General features: G+C 47.5%; 1 protein-coding gene across 2 annotated transcripts; it reads left to right on the top strand.

Annotated features, from left to right (window-relative positions):
• Positions 1-35: 35 nt before the first annotated feature.
• LOC135805541 (polycomb protein suz12-like) lies at positions 36-15,373 on the top strand. Of its 2 annotated transcripts, XM_065319592.1 has the most exons (18): positions 36-299; positions 387-433; positions 1,564-1,631; positions 2,258-2,341; positions 3,642-3,691; positions 4,059-4,138; positions 4,541-4,759; positions 4,885-5,194; positions 5,612-5,977; positions 6,975-7,462; positions 7,811-8,065; positions 9,376-9,487; positions 10,896-11,089; positions 11,554-11,717; positions 11,896-11,952; positions 12,678-12,786; positions 13,705-13,784; positions 14,251-15,373. In XM_065319592.1, exons 1-18 carry the CDS (start codon positions 251-253, stop codon positions 14,468-14,470), a joined length of 2,952 nt encoding a protein of 983 aa, XP_065175664.1. In that variant the 5' UTR covers positions 36-250; the 3' UTR covers positions 14,471-15,373. The 2 variants fall into 2 exon arrangements, with proteins under 2 accessions (XP_065175664.1, XP_065175665.1); XM_065319593.1 differs by lacking the exon at positions 5,612-5,977 and having other exon boundaries at positions 38-299.
• The last annotated feature ends 282 nt before the right edge of the window (positions 15,374-15,655 follow it).

Raw genomic sequence — 15,655 nt, 5'->3', positions numbered from 1 at the left:
CATTATGATTGCCATGGCCACCAGTGGTACGCAAATGGCGCGGAAGACAAAGCGTGATCTTGGGGTTTGTTCATTGTTGCTGTTCATGTTTGCCTGCGATGTAGGTCGTGCAGGGACGACGTACAACTAACTAACTTACTTGACCGCGGACTGTATAATTGCACTTAGATTCTGGATATATTTACAAACAATTCGTATTGCGGAACTCTTATGCAGTGTTGCGGAGGGAATCCACACCCGTCCTTTAGTCATGGCGGAGGCTGAACACGATTACGAGGACTTTCTCCAGGCGTTTGAGAGTAAGCGCACCTCATGTACACAGCAGCTGCGCTTTGGAAAGTCGACAATTGGTCTGAAATATCACTTTGTCATTGTCCTTCTTTTAGGGCCCACGCAAATTTATCGCTACATGCGGTCTTACCACGAAAAATCGGTCAGTATGGTTTATTGTATTGAAGCTTTTCTCCTGTAAAAATTTGAAAATTTCCGTAACGATCTTCTGGTAACTGAAGTAATGAATAAGGATTTGTTCTTTCTTACTCATAACTCATTGATATCACAGCATTGGTACATGCTTCCATAAGTGGAACTTGGTCACCGAAAGTAACAGTTAACTACAGTATTTTGAAAAGCAGGATATACCACCGAGTACCATCCATCAATGCTGCAGTGCAAGTGTTTTAGGTGTTACGAATTTCGGTGCACAAGTCTTTGTAGTAAGTAGGAAGTTGGGAGAATTCGAAGGGCTTGATACGTCATTACATGTACCAAGATTGAACATGCCACACATGTAAAGGAAAGAGAAAAGGCCCAACCCTGCAAGTCACCAACACGGCCTTGGCCATTGCCGACAAGGACGGCAAGTCACCGAATCCGTATGTCGTACGCACCGGGGGAGCGAGGGCAACTTTCATATGTAAATCTCTCTCCGGATTAGATTAACGTAGGAAAGCTCTTTCCTACGTTGGGTCCTCCGCAGGACTTTTTGAAATAATTTTTGCACTTTCCGGATTTATCCATGGCAATGTTCAAGCCGCGGGAAACACAAGGTACACACCACGTGGAAAACAAAATGGAAAACGCGGTTTCAGTTCGTGTCGCATGTGGTGGACACATGTAGCCAACGCGTCTCCAAAGCGGCGGCATGCTTAGTAGTCGTGGAGAAATCACGTAGAGCAAAACTCAACAGCGCTGATTGTTACGTATGAAAATTACGTGCAGTTCCTACGTTATTTTCATACGTAATTACGTAGAGCGAAACCTCCCTAGTATAATGCTTCTCCGCTTAGGGTTGTAAACTGTCCATGATGTACGCATGCTCATACAAGTCCGCACACATGCACACACACACACAGAGCAGTGCCTGGGCACTTTCAATCAGTACCACCCATAGCACTTGCATTCATGCTGGGTGTGGAAATGCTTGCTTGACAACTAGAAGTAATTTTGTTATCAGTGCTAAGAGCAAGTGTTAAAGTTACATTGTTCTTTTCTGTCGGTTACTAGCATTTATTTGCTCACAGCCCTGCTATCTGCTTTATTGTGTATCCTGCCCCCATTTAGCCGTGTTTCTTGCAACGCACTCTCAGCTACATGCGCTATGGGCGACCGAAACACACCGAGAAAAGAAGGTCAGGCAGTCAAAGTAGTACTTTCACCTGCTCTCTCTCTCTCTCTCTCTCTCTCTCTCTCTCTCTCTCTCTCTCTCTCTCTCTCTCTCTCTCTCTCTCTCTCTCTCTCTCTCTGGCTCTGGCTCTCTCTCTCAACCGCCTTTGAAGTTCGGAGAGCTTTGGACACGTCTCCTAAAATTCAGGGAGGATATATTCTCGAACTTTTCCGGGAGGATTTAAGAACGCACCGTTAGACTTCCATAAAGTCTTGTATAAAAGCCGCGGCTTCTATGACTTTCTTGTTGAAATTTTGCAGGCTTATATGAGACAGGCTTCTATACAAGACAGGTATTTCTATGTATGTCAACACTAAAACCAGGCTTATGTGTGATTTGATGGGCCCAAAATTGCGGCTTCTATTCAAGTGCGGCGTTTATACAAGACTTTACGGTACATTATTCAGGCCTACTCCGCCTTGGCCCGAAGCATGTCTGAAGTTTAGAATAAGCTGTTCCTGTTCTGTATGTTTACATGTACATATATATTTAAATACTATAGCAGGCTGCCTGTGCGGGCTTGTACTTGTCTCAGTAACAGTTCTTCATTCTCACTGTTGTCATCGCCTCGATGTTTTTGTTGGTTTACAGGAAGTCGGCTAAACGCTGTCTAAATGACTTGCGTGATCACAAAGCTGCCCTGGACCACTCTGTCGTTAGCAGCGACTGCATACGGTATGTCCTAAACTATACTAATTGGGGAGGTGGTGCTTCCATGGTCCCTCTGCCCTCCTCTCTTTCTTTCTTCGTTTCTATCAAGAGTACAAAAACAAGTGCGTGCAACTCCGCAGCTGGTCTGGTCCACGGTGGATTTTCGTTGTTGACCTTTTTCAGAACCCATGACACATGCCGTACAAAGCGTGCGCTGGAAGATGACCTTCATCGCGAGTTTGTGTTTTTGCCGCTTTCGAAACAAAAAATTAAATCTTTCTCTCAGTGCTGTAGCTTTCTACCGTACTCGTAGTGCAAGTTTAGTGAACCGTGCCGAGTTCACGCGGACGCAGACTCGTAGTACATACCTCATACGGTGTGACTGATGATCTCCAGAAAAGTTGACATCAACAAAGATTCTTCCTCGAACCAAACTAGTTGCTGTTGCATGCTCTTGTTTATGTATTCAGTTCTTTGAATCTTGGTTGCTGGCGCAAACAATGCAGCCAGAAGGCATGTGTTGTGAATGCAGTGCTCAGTTTTGTGTATTGTATTTTGTGTGTGTGTGTGTATGTGTGTGTGTGTCTGTATGTGTGTCTGTGTGCGTGCCTATGTGTGTGTATGTGTGTGTGTCTGTATGTATGTATATGTAGCACAAGTTGCTATGTCTAACATCCTGTAAAAGCCATTATTCTAACGAGGCACATATATAACGATTTCCCAAAATTGACTAGTTTACGTGTACCAAAGGTAACGATTCTCACTCATTCTCAACGCTCAATAGGACAGTACCGTATTTTTCCGGTTGTAAGTCGACCTTTTACCACTAAAAATAGAAGGAGAAAGGGTGGGGGTCGACTTACAACCGGGATTCGACTTATAACCGGGAACTATCAGAATCTTACAAAAACATGACCTGCCCTGCATGCATGAATGCACCATGTGTACACAGTTTATTGGCCTTTTTCAAGGATTGGGACGTTATACCCTCCAATAAGGAATGTTTACATGATGTATTAGTAGCAGGGAGTGGTTGGTAGTGCTTCGTTGGGTGAAAACTTAAACGCAGAATTGAGACCTCCGGATACAGGGGTCGACCTATAACCGGGGTCGACTTACAACCGGTAAAATACGGTATATGTATCGATTTCTGTATAACGATTTCTATTTTAACGACAGATTTCTCCTCGTTAATTCGTTAGAGTTAGCACTTCGTTTATATATGGCTTTTACAGTAGCTGTTCGCTATCATCGCTTCCGCGATGGGCATGTCTGAGGTCTGAGGTATATGTGTGTATGTTTGTTTTGTTTGACTTGTGTTTAGGAGTGGTGGTCCCCTGGAGCTTAGCTTCTTGCTGTTCTCTGATGACTGTGGTAAGTCCTTCATGTTGTCGTGTCTGTTTGGTTTTTGGACTTGTATCATTCGTGGATTCTTGTATCACTGGCACCTGGTTTTTACTGTACTTTCCGGGTTGAAAACCGCACTCTTATGAAAATGGATCGATTTTGCCCCTGCGACTTATACGTGAGCACTTATTCTCATTCGAACTGCAAAATATATGAACTGGAAAGTGAAAGCGGCATTTACCTGCAAGATGGGATTGTGGTACAGTTACTGGTGCAGCTCGACCCCGGAAATACAGCACATCCCTGTTGATGTAATTCGGCTTTTGGCAGATAAAAACATGTTCATGTGCGAACTTCATTGATCGGGTAGCTTCTTGTTTCTACCCTCCTGCAGTTTCCAAGTCATCCAGCTCCTTGCCCACAGAAGCTATAGTAGAAGTAACTCTACGCAAAGAAGGCTTCCGTCGTGCCAAGGTATGGCTGCTGGTCACTTTGATTTACTGTATAAGCAGAACTATTCGTCTGAAATTTAATTTCTTCTTTTTTGTCCAAGGAGCTTTTGGACAAAATTAAATGCCGGACTACTGTCAATTTGTCCACCTTTTCAACACACTCTTATGATCCATGGACGAAATTTACAACCGGACGAACTCCCTTTCTTTGGAGTTGGACGAAATTATTGACCGACGAAATTTTCTGCCTGTACAGAGTATATGCTTTTGCCCATGAGACACACTTTTGACTATCGTTGTTTGTCTTTACTTTGGACTTTTGGGGGGTTCTTGCTACTGAAGTGAAGCCATGTCCTCTGTGTGTCTGTGCATGTAACGTGTCATGTAATGTGATGTGGTGTGCTGTGCTGTGTGTACATGGTAGGAGTCACTGGGTAACTCCAGTGATGACGTATCGTTGGGCACGTACACTGTGCCGTGCGAGTGGCGGCGACGTGCCGGCGGTGGCAGCGCGCCATGCTCCACTGCATCCAGTACAGGCAGCGCAGCCAGCATGGAGAGTCTCGTTGTTGTTCCCCTGGGCGTGTTTGGATTCAGCATGCTGGGCGGCCTTGGTGTCAAGGAGCAGAAGCTTTTGTTCAAGGTGGGTGTTGTCAGATTGTGGCTTTTTTCTGTGTTGGGCCCCTGCCGCTCTGCTCGCAGTGGTGTTCCGTTTCATGCTGAAGTTATTTCTCCTGGCTCGTTCTGTTTTCTCTTGTGCTCGCTCAGGTCTACTTTCACACGGAACAAGCTGGTTTTCCAGCTAATGGTCACCGTCAGATTACTTACGAGTCCTCCGTATCCGGCCTGATGATGTCTCCGTCACCTTCCCACTCGTGCTCATCTAGTCCGGCTACGTTTGCTACGGCGAATGCCTCCTCGCCGCTTGTTGTCACTCAGCCCAGCTCTGTAGGTGAATCCACCGGCTCTGCAGCCGTGCTTATGGATACTTCTCCGCCGGCTAAACGCCACTGCATCGCTCCACCCTTCTCTTCTCCCAGCCCTGTCATGAATGGCCATCGACACTCGCCAATTGGTGGTCAGTACTTTCGTGTATGCTGCATGCAGGCATGGTTAACTCACTAACTTTTTACTCTCCAATCTTCTTGATGGTGAAAATCCTGGGGTAGTTTTTTGTGTTGTCGTTGTGGCTATGCAATGTTTGGGTAGTGGTGTTGCACTGGTTGCATTGCGGAATGCTGGGTAGTACCCCGGTGCTGTTGAAAACCTGTTCTTTTTACCCTGAGCTGTAGTCAGGCCAAGTGATGTGCACCTCTGCAAGGTGTGGCCTCTCTTTGCTCTGGAAAGACTTGAAAAAGGTATACATGTGTGTTGGCCCTCAGCGCGAACATGCCCGTACTTCATGTCAAAATGCTGTGTGGGTGGTTGTGCAGTTGTGTTGTGTTGCGCTGGCTTGCGTTAATGCCACGCTGTTGTGTTATTGCTCATTGTGTAGCAACTGGTGGCACCACACGGCCACCTTCTGCAGTCATATTGGTCGCCGCCGGCACTGGCGCCCACCCAGCATCATCACCACCAGCAGCAGCGGCGGTGGCAACCAACGCTAGCCACTTGGGTGGCACTGCTGCTGGTGCTGTGGCAGATGATCCCGGTCATATTGATGGCAATAATGATGATGATGTTGATGAGGATGATGATGATGATGATGATGTTGATTACAACTCCTTTGACATTAATAGCTGTGTGATGTCTGACAGTGACATTCAATATTTGAGGCAGCAACAGCAGCATCCAGCAGCATCAGGCGCACCACCACAGCACCTTTTTGATCCTCGTTTCATGGCCGCCATGCACCGCCGCCGTGAGTTGCATGTGTGACAGTGGAGTGTGGATTCTCCGCGCACCAGTTCTGCTAAAGATCATTCATAAAAAACCCTAAGTTGTCTAGTCCTGTACCACGGGGAGTTTTTAGCATTTTCCGATTAAGCTCAGTTTCGCAACAGCGAAATCTAGCGCCCCGAGTCCCAAGTCAAAGGAACAGCAGTACAGTGTGTATTGCGAATGCTGATCATGGGTGTATAGTTCTCATTTTGGTGATTCTGAAGTTTGGCGAAATTACTCCTTTCGCTAAAATTAGTAGTTGATCAGTACGCGGTGTGATGTAGCTGCGCCTCGCTACTGCTGCTGCTGCTGCAGTGTAGAAGAGGCTTGCAGGAGTGTTGACAGATTGAATGCATTCCGCACGCTGTGTTTGATCCCTCGCTCATGGTTGAAGTTACCCAGCGATGTGCGGATGATGTTCACTTCACTGTTGCTGTTACTGTGCAGCACGCGGGGTCTGTCTGCACCAGCTGGCAAAAGCCTCTTGCATGTCCGCACTACTGCTCCTCAGTTGTAGTTCCGTGCCTCTATCATCACGCTCTTGCTTTACTCCTATATTGTGGTTTACTGCTTCCTGTTTGACGAGCAGTGGCTTCGTTTCCTCTGGCTCTTTTGCTGCTTCTTTGCGTGGTGTTGGCGTACTGTGCGTATGCGTTATAGAGCCTGTGCTGCACTTCTGCCCTGAAATACTTACCAAGCGTGTGTGGCTGTTTGCTAGTGCGACTTGGTCTTCTTTGTGCACACTAGCACCTCTGGAAGACTTCAGGACAGACCATCCTAATATAGCCAGCCTGCTTATGGTCCTGCGGTGATCCTACATGCCCAGCCTGCCTGCTTATGGGCCCCAGTTGGCACTGTTTGATGTGTTCTCATTGCTTCCTGAATGCAAGCAGATACTAGGTTTGGTCTACTGATATGTCTGCTCAGGTTTGCACTGACCATAATGTTCTTTCTTTCTTGTGTGCATCTTCACACAGCTCAAGATGGTGGTCCCGAAGAAGAAGGGTGTGTTGACTGGAGCCAATGGAATGGAGAACTGACACAGAGCAGTGCAGCATGCAACCGCAAAGTGCAGCCACTTTTGCGCAGGAACCGCGAGTTGCGTGGCTTAGTGCTGGACGACCCGCCCGACAACTCTGGCCTGCCAGAGTTCTCGTACGCTCGCGGTCGCCGCGGATACACCAAACCTCCTGCAGGTCATCTTCTTCTGCCACGTCCCACTGTTCCCACGTCAACACCAGCAGCAGCAGCAGCAGCAAAGGTGGTCCACACCGCAACAGCCAATGGTGGTGGTGCCAGTGCTTCTGCTACTGCCAATGCTACTGCCACTGCTACCGTCGCTGGTATTAGTGGAGGCAAGGTGTCTAGTGAGACCCCGGTCAGAACACCTAGTCCCCCTATCGAACGGCCACACTCTACGCCACCGACCCCGTCCAGTGTTCATGACAGAGCCTACTTTGTGGAGGTATGTCTTTCGACTTTGATGTCGTGTGTTGTGCCTTTCACCAACGTACAACGTCGTGGATGCCTGGTGGCTGCACCTGCTCCGCAGATAGGGGTGCTGCTAGTGCACCAGCTCCAGTGTTAGTTATTAGGCTGATGTCAGTTTCCATAGTACAACTGTGTTGCACGCAGAGAGAGAGAGAGAGGGGGGGGGGGGGGGGGGATTCGTTGCAACACCAGGTTTCACATTTCGACAATGATCAGGCAACTGGTTTGTGGAGGGTACAGCCATCTCTTTGGACAGTGGAGTACCTTGCTTTTTTTCACAGTTGCATTGTCTTTGATTTGGGTGTGGTGTGTCTGCTCTCAGGTGCTGCTGGCTGATGAAGACAGACGGTGCCTGCTGGAAGCTGGTCATTATGATATGACATTGCAAAGGGAAGACAGCGGTACGACTCCTGCGGTTGACATGGCCAGGACTGATGGTGACAGTGGTATTGGCACACTGTTCCCATCTCCAGTGTCCAGCCTGGATGTGCCGGCTGCACCTTCATGTCCACAGCATCCTTCTTCGCAACCTTACGGCCAGGCCGTGTGGGAGTCTCTGCCACAAACGCTTCACTCGGTATGTGTTGTCTTTGAAGCTGCATTTTCTCCATTGGTCAGCTCCTTGTTGGTGGTGATGCCACTTAACATAACACACACACACACACACACACACACACACACACACACACACACACACACACACATACGTGTATACGGGTGTGCCTGTATACCTGACGACGTGCATTATAGTTCCCTCTTCCAAATCACGGTCAGTTATACCAGGATGCTCTTGTATGTGCGTGAGTGCCCAGTGTGATGGCGAAACGTATGGTAATGGTATCAGTGAGCGAAGATGACACACTATCCTGTCACCATTGTCAGCGTGGAGCTCAATGCGTCTGCAGAGCGATATGCTCTTTCAGTGAGACCGGGTCTGCTTACATCACCTTTTTTGATGCTCAATCAACAGACCGCTACAGTGTATCTGTTTAGTAGTGCTAGGGCCTGATCACAGGTCAGAGTCACTGGCTGAACCTGTTGCAATACAATGTAGTGAACAATAGCACATCTTTAACCCTTTGAGGCCCATAGTACGGATATATCCGTACCAGTGTACAGTGCATACTTTTCAAAGCGCAACCTGGCGTAACTCGGCCGTCCCTTGACCAAATCGGACCATCGAAAGGTCTATCGACATTAGAATTGTCTCAGCTATCGGCTCGAAAAAACCCGAAGGCGATCTGAGGTTGGAGAGCGGAGTTATGAGACTCGAACTAAATTCGCTCAGCAGAGTCACCTCGGGCGCGTGCATTTTGAACTCGTTTTTGGGGGTTTTCCCTGACTCGCGGCCCACACAGCCACAGATAGTTCACGTCATCGCAAAGGCATGTTTCTCAGCTCTCATGTAAAAAAATTGAGCGATCTGCGATACATTTTGTTGAAACGGCAGAGAATTTGAGTTGGGCGCTCGCAATGCTGGCTTTGGAGCGCCGAATCGCGCTGCGGCACTGGTTCTGTGGATTTCTGGGTATCGCTGTGTTCCTCTGGCCAAGAGCTTTCCAGAAAGCCCAAGATCACCAAAATCGGCCAAAGAACACCAAAGTAACGACCAGATAAGTAACTGGGCTCGCGTATGCAGTGCATTCCTTGAAATAATTGTGGGCCCTAAAGGGTTAAACTGGCTTGCTGTATCACAATCAATTGCTCAAACTACGAGAAAGACAGTGAACTTTGCACGACGGTGGCAGAAAACTTTGACGTCGACCAGGCAGAGTGCTCAACCGATACAAGGAGGGGAATGCAATACCCGATCCCGTAATTATGATATAATACGAGTAGAGGTCCCCATGAATTTGAATTGTTGTTGTTTTCCCCTGTGGTGACTAGTTGTCAGCCCTGCAAGGACCCAGCCTGCGCTTTGTTGTCACCTGGCCAGAAGGCAAACCGGAGTTTCTTCAGTCGCGCCCACCTAGGTCAAATGTCTCCGCTGGTGTGGAAGGTAAGCGTTTGGGGCCATGGCCAACAAGTACGCACTCCGGAGTGTGGAGTCTGTTGGTTGCTCTCTTCTTCTATGTCCTCGTGCTATTGCTGTCATGCCTGTGTGGTGAACGTGCCCCCATGGCGCCTGTAAAAGTCATGCTGGTCATGTTTACCCTTGTTGCCTGCTCCATAATGTGAACGGAATAACAAACTTGAATTCTAGCAAATTTTTCTGCTTATACAGTGTAACCTTCTGATAATTGAAGGGTAAATCTGGGCATTGCAGACATTTGCAGTACATATACATATGCTGACATTAGTAAACCACCCACTACACCCTACACACTACACACTACACACCTCTTCCACAGTACGAATAGGTTTCTGATGAGCTGACACTGGCTAGCAACAGAAGCATTGTTCTTGTACAGAGCGGCAATAGGGTTTGGGTAATTCAGTGACAGATCAAGAGCAAGCCACGCCTGCTGCATACTAGCAAGAGTACATAACCAAGAGTGTGCAACTCGACGACCCCCCCAGCCCACGGCGGAATTTTTTTATGACATCAGTCTTTGGCGGCGGTTTGGCTCACTGATGCCACCATGCGTAGCCAGAGATCAAAGTACAAATGATTTGTACATTACAGCTACGGTAGTCGAAGCAGAACAACGGACGATAGATCGATGTCTTGAACCTGACGAACTCTCGAGTTGCACACTCTTGGTCATGTACTCTTGATACTACAGTCCATTTCAAAACTATAGATGCGTAGTGTTTTGCAAAATTCGATGGGATTTATTTAAATATTTTTAGTTTTTCTCCAGATTCCGTCTCTGCATCGCTTCGCAATTCTGGCTATATACTTTGTTTTCGCTACAACTGAAGTTTATTTTTAGGCCAGGTTTTCCGGTTTTACATGTAATTTCTGTTTTGAAGGGTTTGACCAGTTTGTTTTTAAAAGGGTTTGACCAGTATGACTAACTGTCCACCAACGTAACCAGATCTTACACAGTCAGCGCATGCATAACTCGTAACATTTTGTCCTTCTTCTTTGCACAATTATTTAATTGGCTCACCATCCGAATTACATTTTTTTTAAATGAAGAAATGAAAAATAGGGATTTACGGGCCAGAAAAAGCCGCTTCAATCAGCTGTGTGGTGGATACCAGGCTAAAATTAGTGATTCATCAGCCTTGCAAGCTGTTGAATGGTGTAATCCCAGCACTAGTTGCTATGTCTAACATAGCTGTTCGCTATCATTGCTTCTGCGATGGGCAGGTCTGAGGTGTGTGTGTGTGTGTGACATCATCATGGTGCTCGGCGCAAACTGAGCTTTGTGCACAGCTCCTCTCATTCTCAAGCCCTGGTTATGTGCTGCTCCTTGGCATACGGTCTGTACCTGTGGATTTGGCTGTCTTGACTGCAGGATTACGTTCGGGCAACGCTGCGCATCCCCCTCTCTCTGTCACCTACAACTTCATCTATCGCAACGGCCAGCGCCAGCAGACGGAAACAGCTGACAAACTGACGTGTCCTTGGTGCCGAGTATTCTGTTTTCATATCTACTCACTGTTGAAGCACATGCAGCTCAATCATCCGCGGTTCACTTTCTCTCTGACCGTGAGTTTTGCACGGCTTTCATCTTTTTATGGAAGTATGCATTCACAGCTGTTGCACTAACCCATGCACATCCTCATAGCACTCTCAGTGAACGGTCTCCAGGCTACACCGATCAATCAAGAAATAAATATGTATAGCCGTAAACTGAGAGGATTCAGTGGAGTCTGCGTGTCTTGAGAAATGTCTCAATCTGCGGACAGGACTGTTCCTCCTTTGTGGACTCCTGCGTGCAGCAAAGAGAAAACTAGAAATGCACTAATCCGACAAGTATCATTATAGGGAGAGGTACTTGAAGGGAGAGATAGTTGAACAATTCATCAGGCATATCACTGTTATGCACCCAGTCGTGCGTGCGTGCTGACTGACAGCTTATTTCAGTTTTCGTTGTACTTGTACTAGTTGTAGTCGCAGTTCCCCTGTCTCAAGTGAACAACCATTCACTGCTCTGCTCTTTGTCCCTGCAGCAACGCGGTCAGGCTTACGAGATTGATGTTTGCCTAAATAGCCGATATGACGTGTACTATGACTCTGACTTGCACCCGGCCAGACGCTGGGATGCTGTTGGCCAGACTTGTAGCCGAGCACCGAAGAAACGCACCTCGTTCACAAAGGCTTTCTATGGGCGACGGTAGGCTCACTTTTGCTTGTGCGTGCAATTTCGGTGTTTACGCTTGCAAGTTGCAGCTGCTGTCGTTGTCAAGTTTTCTGCTTTTTCCAGAGTTCTATCTCTTCGTCTTGTAGACGTGCTGGTCAGAGAGTCCTGTCATACCTTTGTTTCTGTCTTGCTTGCATGCTCTTCTCATCAGTGGCCGCTCTTTCAAGTTTGACCTCAAGGAATTCCAGCTCCTCGGTGGAGTGGGCAGGTATGCCGGAATTTGTGCTTGTGCAGACTGCTGTTCATGCCCCCCCCCCCCCCCCCCCCCCACACACACACACCACCACCACCAACACCACCACCACTTCCCATCACTGGATTATCTGTACCCGTGGCTTGTTTGTGCAGGATAATGATGCTGTGAAACAAACGTTCCTGTTCCAAATAGTCAGTAGTGCTGACAACGGAAACACGTACTTGTAGTGGCCTACACACACACACGCACACACCCTTGACCTTTGATGCCCATGCAATGCTACCGCAACTTGTGCTGGGATTGCACCTTTTCGACAGCTTGCCAGGCTGAAGAATTGACTGCTGCTACTCAGCCTGGTCTACACAGCACAGCTATTTGAAGTGGCTTTTTCTGGCCAGTGAATCCCTCCCTTTGATCTTTTTTCCTCATACACACACGCGTGAGTGTATACATGAGCTGTGAGATTAGAACGCCGCTCTAGGAACTGCATATGACACTTCGATCCTGGTGGTAGTGGCATTCCAGTGAATGCGGAGAAATCAGTCAGAGTGACTTTCGCACGAGCCATAAGCTTTTCTTTTTTTAATTCAAGAAGCAAGTTGAAAATTGTCTCTCGAACCCAAAGGAATTTGCCACTGCTTTCGTATTAAACCATTGGTTCCATGTGTAATGCTCCAATCAATGGTGTTTTTTTCGGTTTTGTGTTCTCACTTGTTGAATGTTGTCTGTTTTCTCAGAGTGTTCTTCCACTGTCGAACATCACTGCCCGTTGTGCCATCGGAAGCTGATGAAGACAGTGAGGACGATAGCTCTCCACCGGAGTGGATATCCACGAAAATGGCGGATGTAAGTTACAGTGGAACTGCAGTGTGTAGTAAAGTACCCCGGGGTATGACATACAGTGGGGTAATATTCAGGGTCTATTCTAGGACGAATTTCCAACCGGTTACGGTCCCCCCCCCCCGGAATTATTTTCCAAATGCAACCCAAATATGGCACTCGACAGCAATTTAACAGATTTCTTGGCGTTTGACCATTCACAGCTCCATTCACCCACAGAAAAGTACGGGCGGTTGGAACTGATTTGTAACTTTTCAACCGGTCGCCAACAATTTCAACCGGTCGAAAACCGGTTGGGGCGGTTCTAGAAAATTCCCTGGGGTATAGAGTAGTACTCTACACTACAGGACCCTGCATTATGCTACAGCAGTCAGTTGACTTCAGACACTGATATACTGTGCTCCGGCTATAAAGTACAGATTTACGGCCGGCGGGGGTGTTATACTTCATTGTATTTATTGCACAGGGTTTGTTTCTTATCAGTGGCAGAGGTCGTATGAACGCATGTGGAGAACGAGTGTGTCATATTTGTTCCACCTCTGGGCCACAAGGTCCGTCAGGAAGACATTGTTTATCGAACAGGAAGACAGCGGGAAGGCCCTGTGAAAGTACCGTATTTCCCCGATTATAAGTCACAACCCGTTTTCAGGTCTGAGCCAAGTTGTTTCAATACATTGGCATAAGTAGGAAGTCACACTTGATTGTAAGTCGCATACTCTTCTTTGCCCTTAAAGTTTAGTGTAAAAAGGTGCGACTTGCATTCGGGGGAACACGGTATGTGACTAAGGCTGGCGAGAGAAAGTGACTGCTCGTGATGAAATGGCCACGGGCTTCGTGCACTCCAAGTACCACAGACCAAGTGTTGTGAAGTTGTTTGGATGCAAAGCAAACGCTGATCTAATGCTTTTTTTCGGCAATATACAGCTGTTGAACGAGTTTACTGACGTCAACAATGGGGAAAAGGCTATGATGAAACTGTGGAATGACTATGTCTTGAAAGAACGGTGAGTTTGCTGTTAGCCTTTGGTGTGGGTAATGTTCGCGACGTAAATTTTGTGACGCAAATGTTGGGCGGCTTATTGTACTAGGGTGCAATGGTGCTAAACTGCAAGTCTGTGACTGGTTATTCACTGTGCATGCCACGCTCATTCCTTGTATGGTAATCACAAGGTTGTAGCGGACCTGACTCGTTACGCACTGGCCCAGGTTCTGATTGTATGTGGACCTACCAGCCCGTTTGACGTGTGAATGCACAAGGAGTTTTCAGTGTATTGTTTATGCACGCACTGCGGCACAAGATCCCGGCCGGGCGTGTGCGGGCTAGCCTGCACCTTGACCAGCCTGGGCTAGAGTTACACACACACTGTGACACACTACTAGTATCACCACCTATTAGAATACACCCTAACTCGCTTTCTATCACTGTGTTGTTGTTGTTGTTGTTGTTGTTGTTGTTGCTCCACTGCGCAGAGTGAGTGTGGACTCTGAGATGCCCTCGGCGTGCCTGTCCTTCACCAAACTCCATGCCTCCACTATCCACCGGTTCGACCTGCAGCGCAACTTTCTCCTGCACCTGTCCACGCTGTGCGACTTTGGCCTCATCAGCCAGGAGTGCCTGCATCAGTGCTATGCACAAGTGCGCCTGTCCGGGGCTGACAGTGACGGTGGTGGCGAATCTGTGCTGACGTGATTGCATGCTGACGGTCAACGTATTCAGACGTGTCGTTTGCTGCCAACACCTTGGTCACCAGTCGGATGAGGAATTTTTCTACCTTAGCTGTCGCCGGAGGGCATTGCTGATGCCGGATGCTCTTCGGTGTTCATGTTTGAATTTCTTCTAAACAGCCAGGTGGTGATGTTGGTGGTGGTGGCGGCAGTGGCACATGCTTAAAGCCTAGGGAAAGTGGGATGTTGTCTGCATGACTATACCAGGGCTGGCAACAATTCTCTCTCTCTCTCTCTCTCTCTCTCTCTCTCTCTCTCTCTCTCTCTCTCTCTCTCTCTCTCTCAGCCTGATGCCGATACTGCTGCTGTGTGTGTATGTATGTATGGCTTTATGACCTTCTACTTGTACGATCATTTAAAAATTAGTCAATCACAAGACAGAATTAGCATAGATTCTTCTTTTCCTTTTTTTATGCGTCCAAATTGGGACTCCCAACATGTCAATGATTGACTATTGCTCTTTTTCATGATTTTTATACCGACATGTGATGTCACTGGATCACGACTGATTGCGTATTCATAGAACTCATGCTATTGGCCACATTGCTCTTGTCACACTGCTCATGGTCACGAAAAAGCGTTTATTATATGTTGTTTGCTAAGTGGTTGCTCCCCTTCTTTCTGTGTACGTTGTCTCTGCTCTCTTCAAGTTGCCTGATGTTTTTGCTACCTATGACTGGCTTTCCGTATCGTTTTCATTGTCTCTTCTTACTTCTTCTTTTTTTTGTGCTCGCCAGGCCCAAGATGCCACTTGCATTCCCCTGTCACAATATGCTGGTGTCTTTGAGTTGCTGCTGCTGCTGCTACTCTGCAGTGTGCGTGCGGCCATTGAAACACACTTTTTATAATGACTTTCTTGATGCAGCCATTCCCTTGCTTTCTTTCTCACACGGTATGGTGATTGCATGTGAAACACGCTGCTGCGCTGCGCACGGATCGAGCGGGACTCAGACTAGTCGACTGCATACTGTCTGGTTGTCAGTCAGCGTTCTATGCTGGAATTTTTTTAAATGTCTGGTTGTGCTCCAGCAGCTGCAGGCTGTGAAGGAGGATAGTTCGCACCAGCCCCACGGCCCACCCACGTATACAGGTTAGAACCTGCTACAGTGGAGATTGGGTATAACGACAAAATTATTCATTTTATTCTAGT

Source organism: Sycon ciliatum, chromosome 1 (assembly GCF_964019385.1).
Source record: "Sycon ciliatum chromosome 1, ocSycCili1.1, whole genome shotgun sequence".
NCBI lineage: Eukaryota > Metazoa > Porifera > Calcarea > Leucosolenida > Sycettidae > Sycon > Sycon ciliatum.
The sequence above is the reverse complement of the archived record's forward strand: the minus strand, read 5'-3'. Positions and strand labels throughout refer to the sequence as shown.

Coding starts and splice junctions, on each gene's coding strand:
- LOC135805541 (XM_065319592.1), top strand. CDS start 251: ATGGCGGAGGCTGAACACGATTACGAGGACTTTCTCCAGGCGTTTGAG. Junction 300..386: donor CTTTCTCCAGGCGTTTGAGA/GTAAGCGCACCT, acceptor TCCTTCTTTTAG/GGCCCACGCAAATTTATCGC. Junction 434..1,563: donor GGTCTTACCACGAAAAATCG/GTCAGTATGGTT, acceptor GCCCCCATTTAG/CCGTGTTTCTTGCAACGCAC.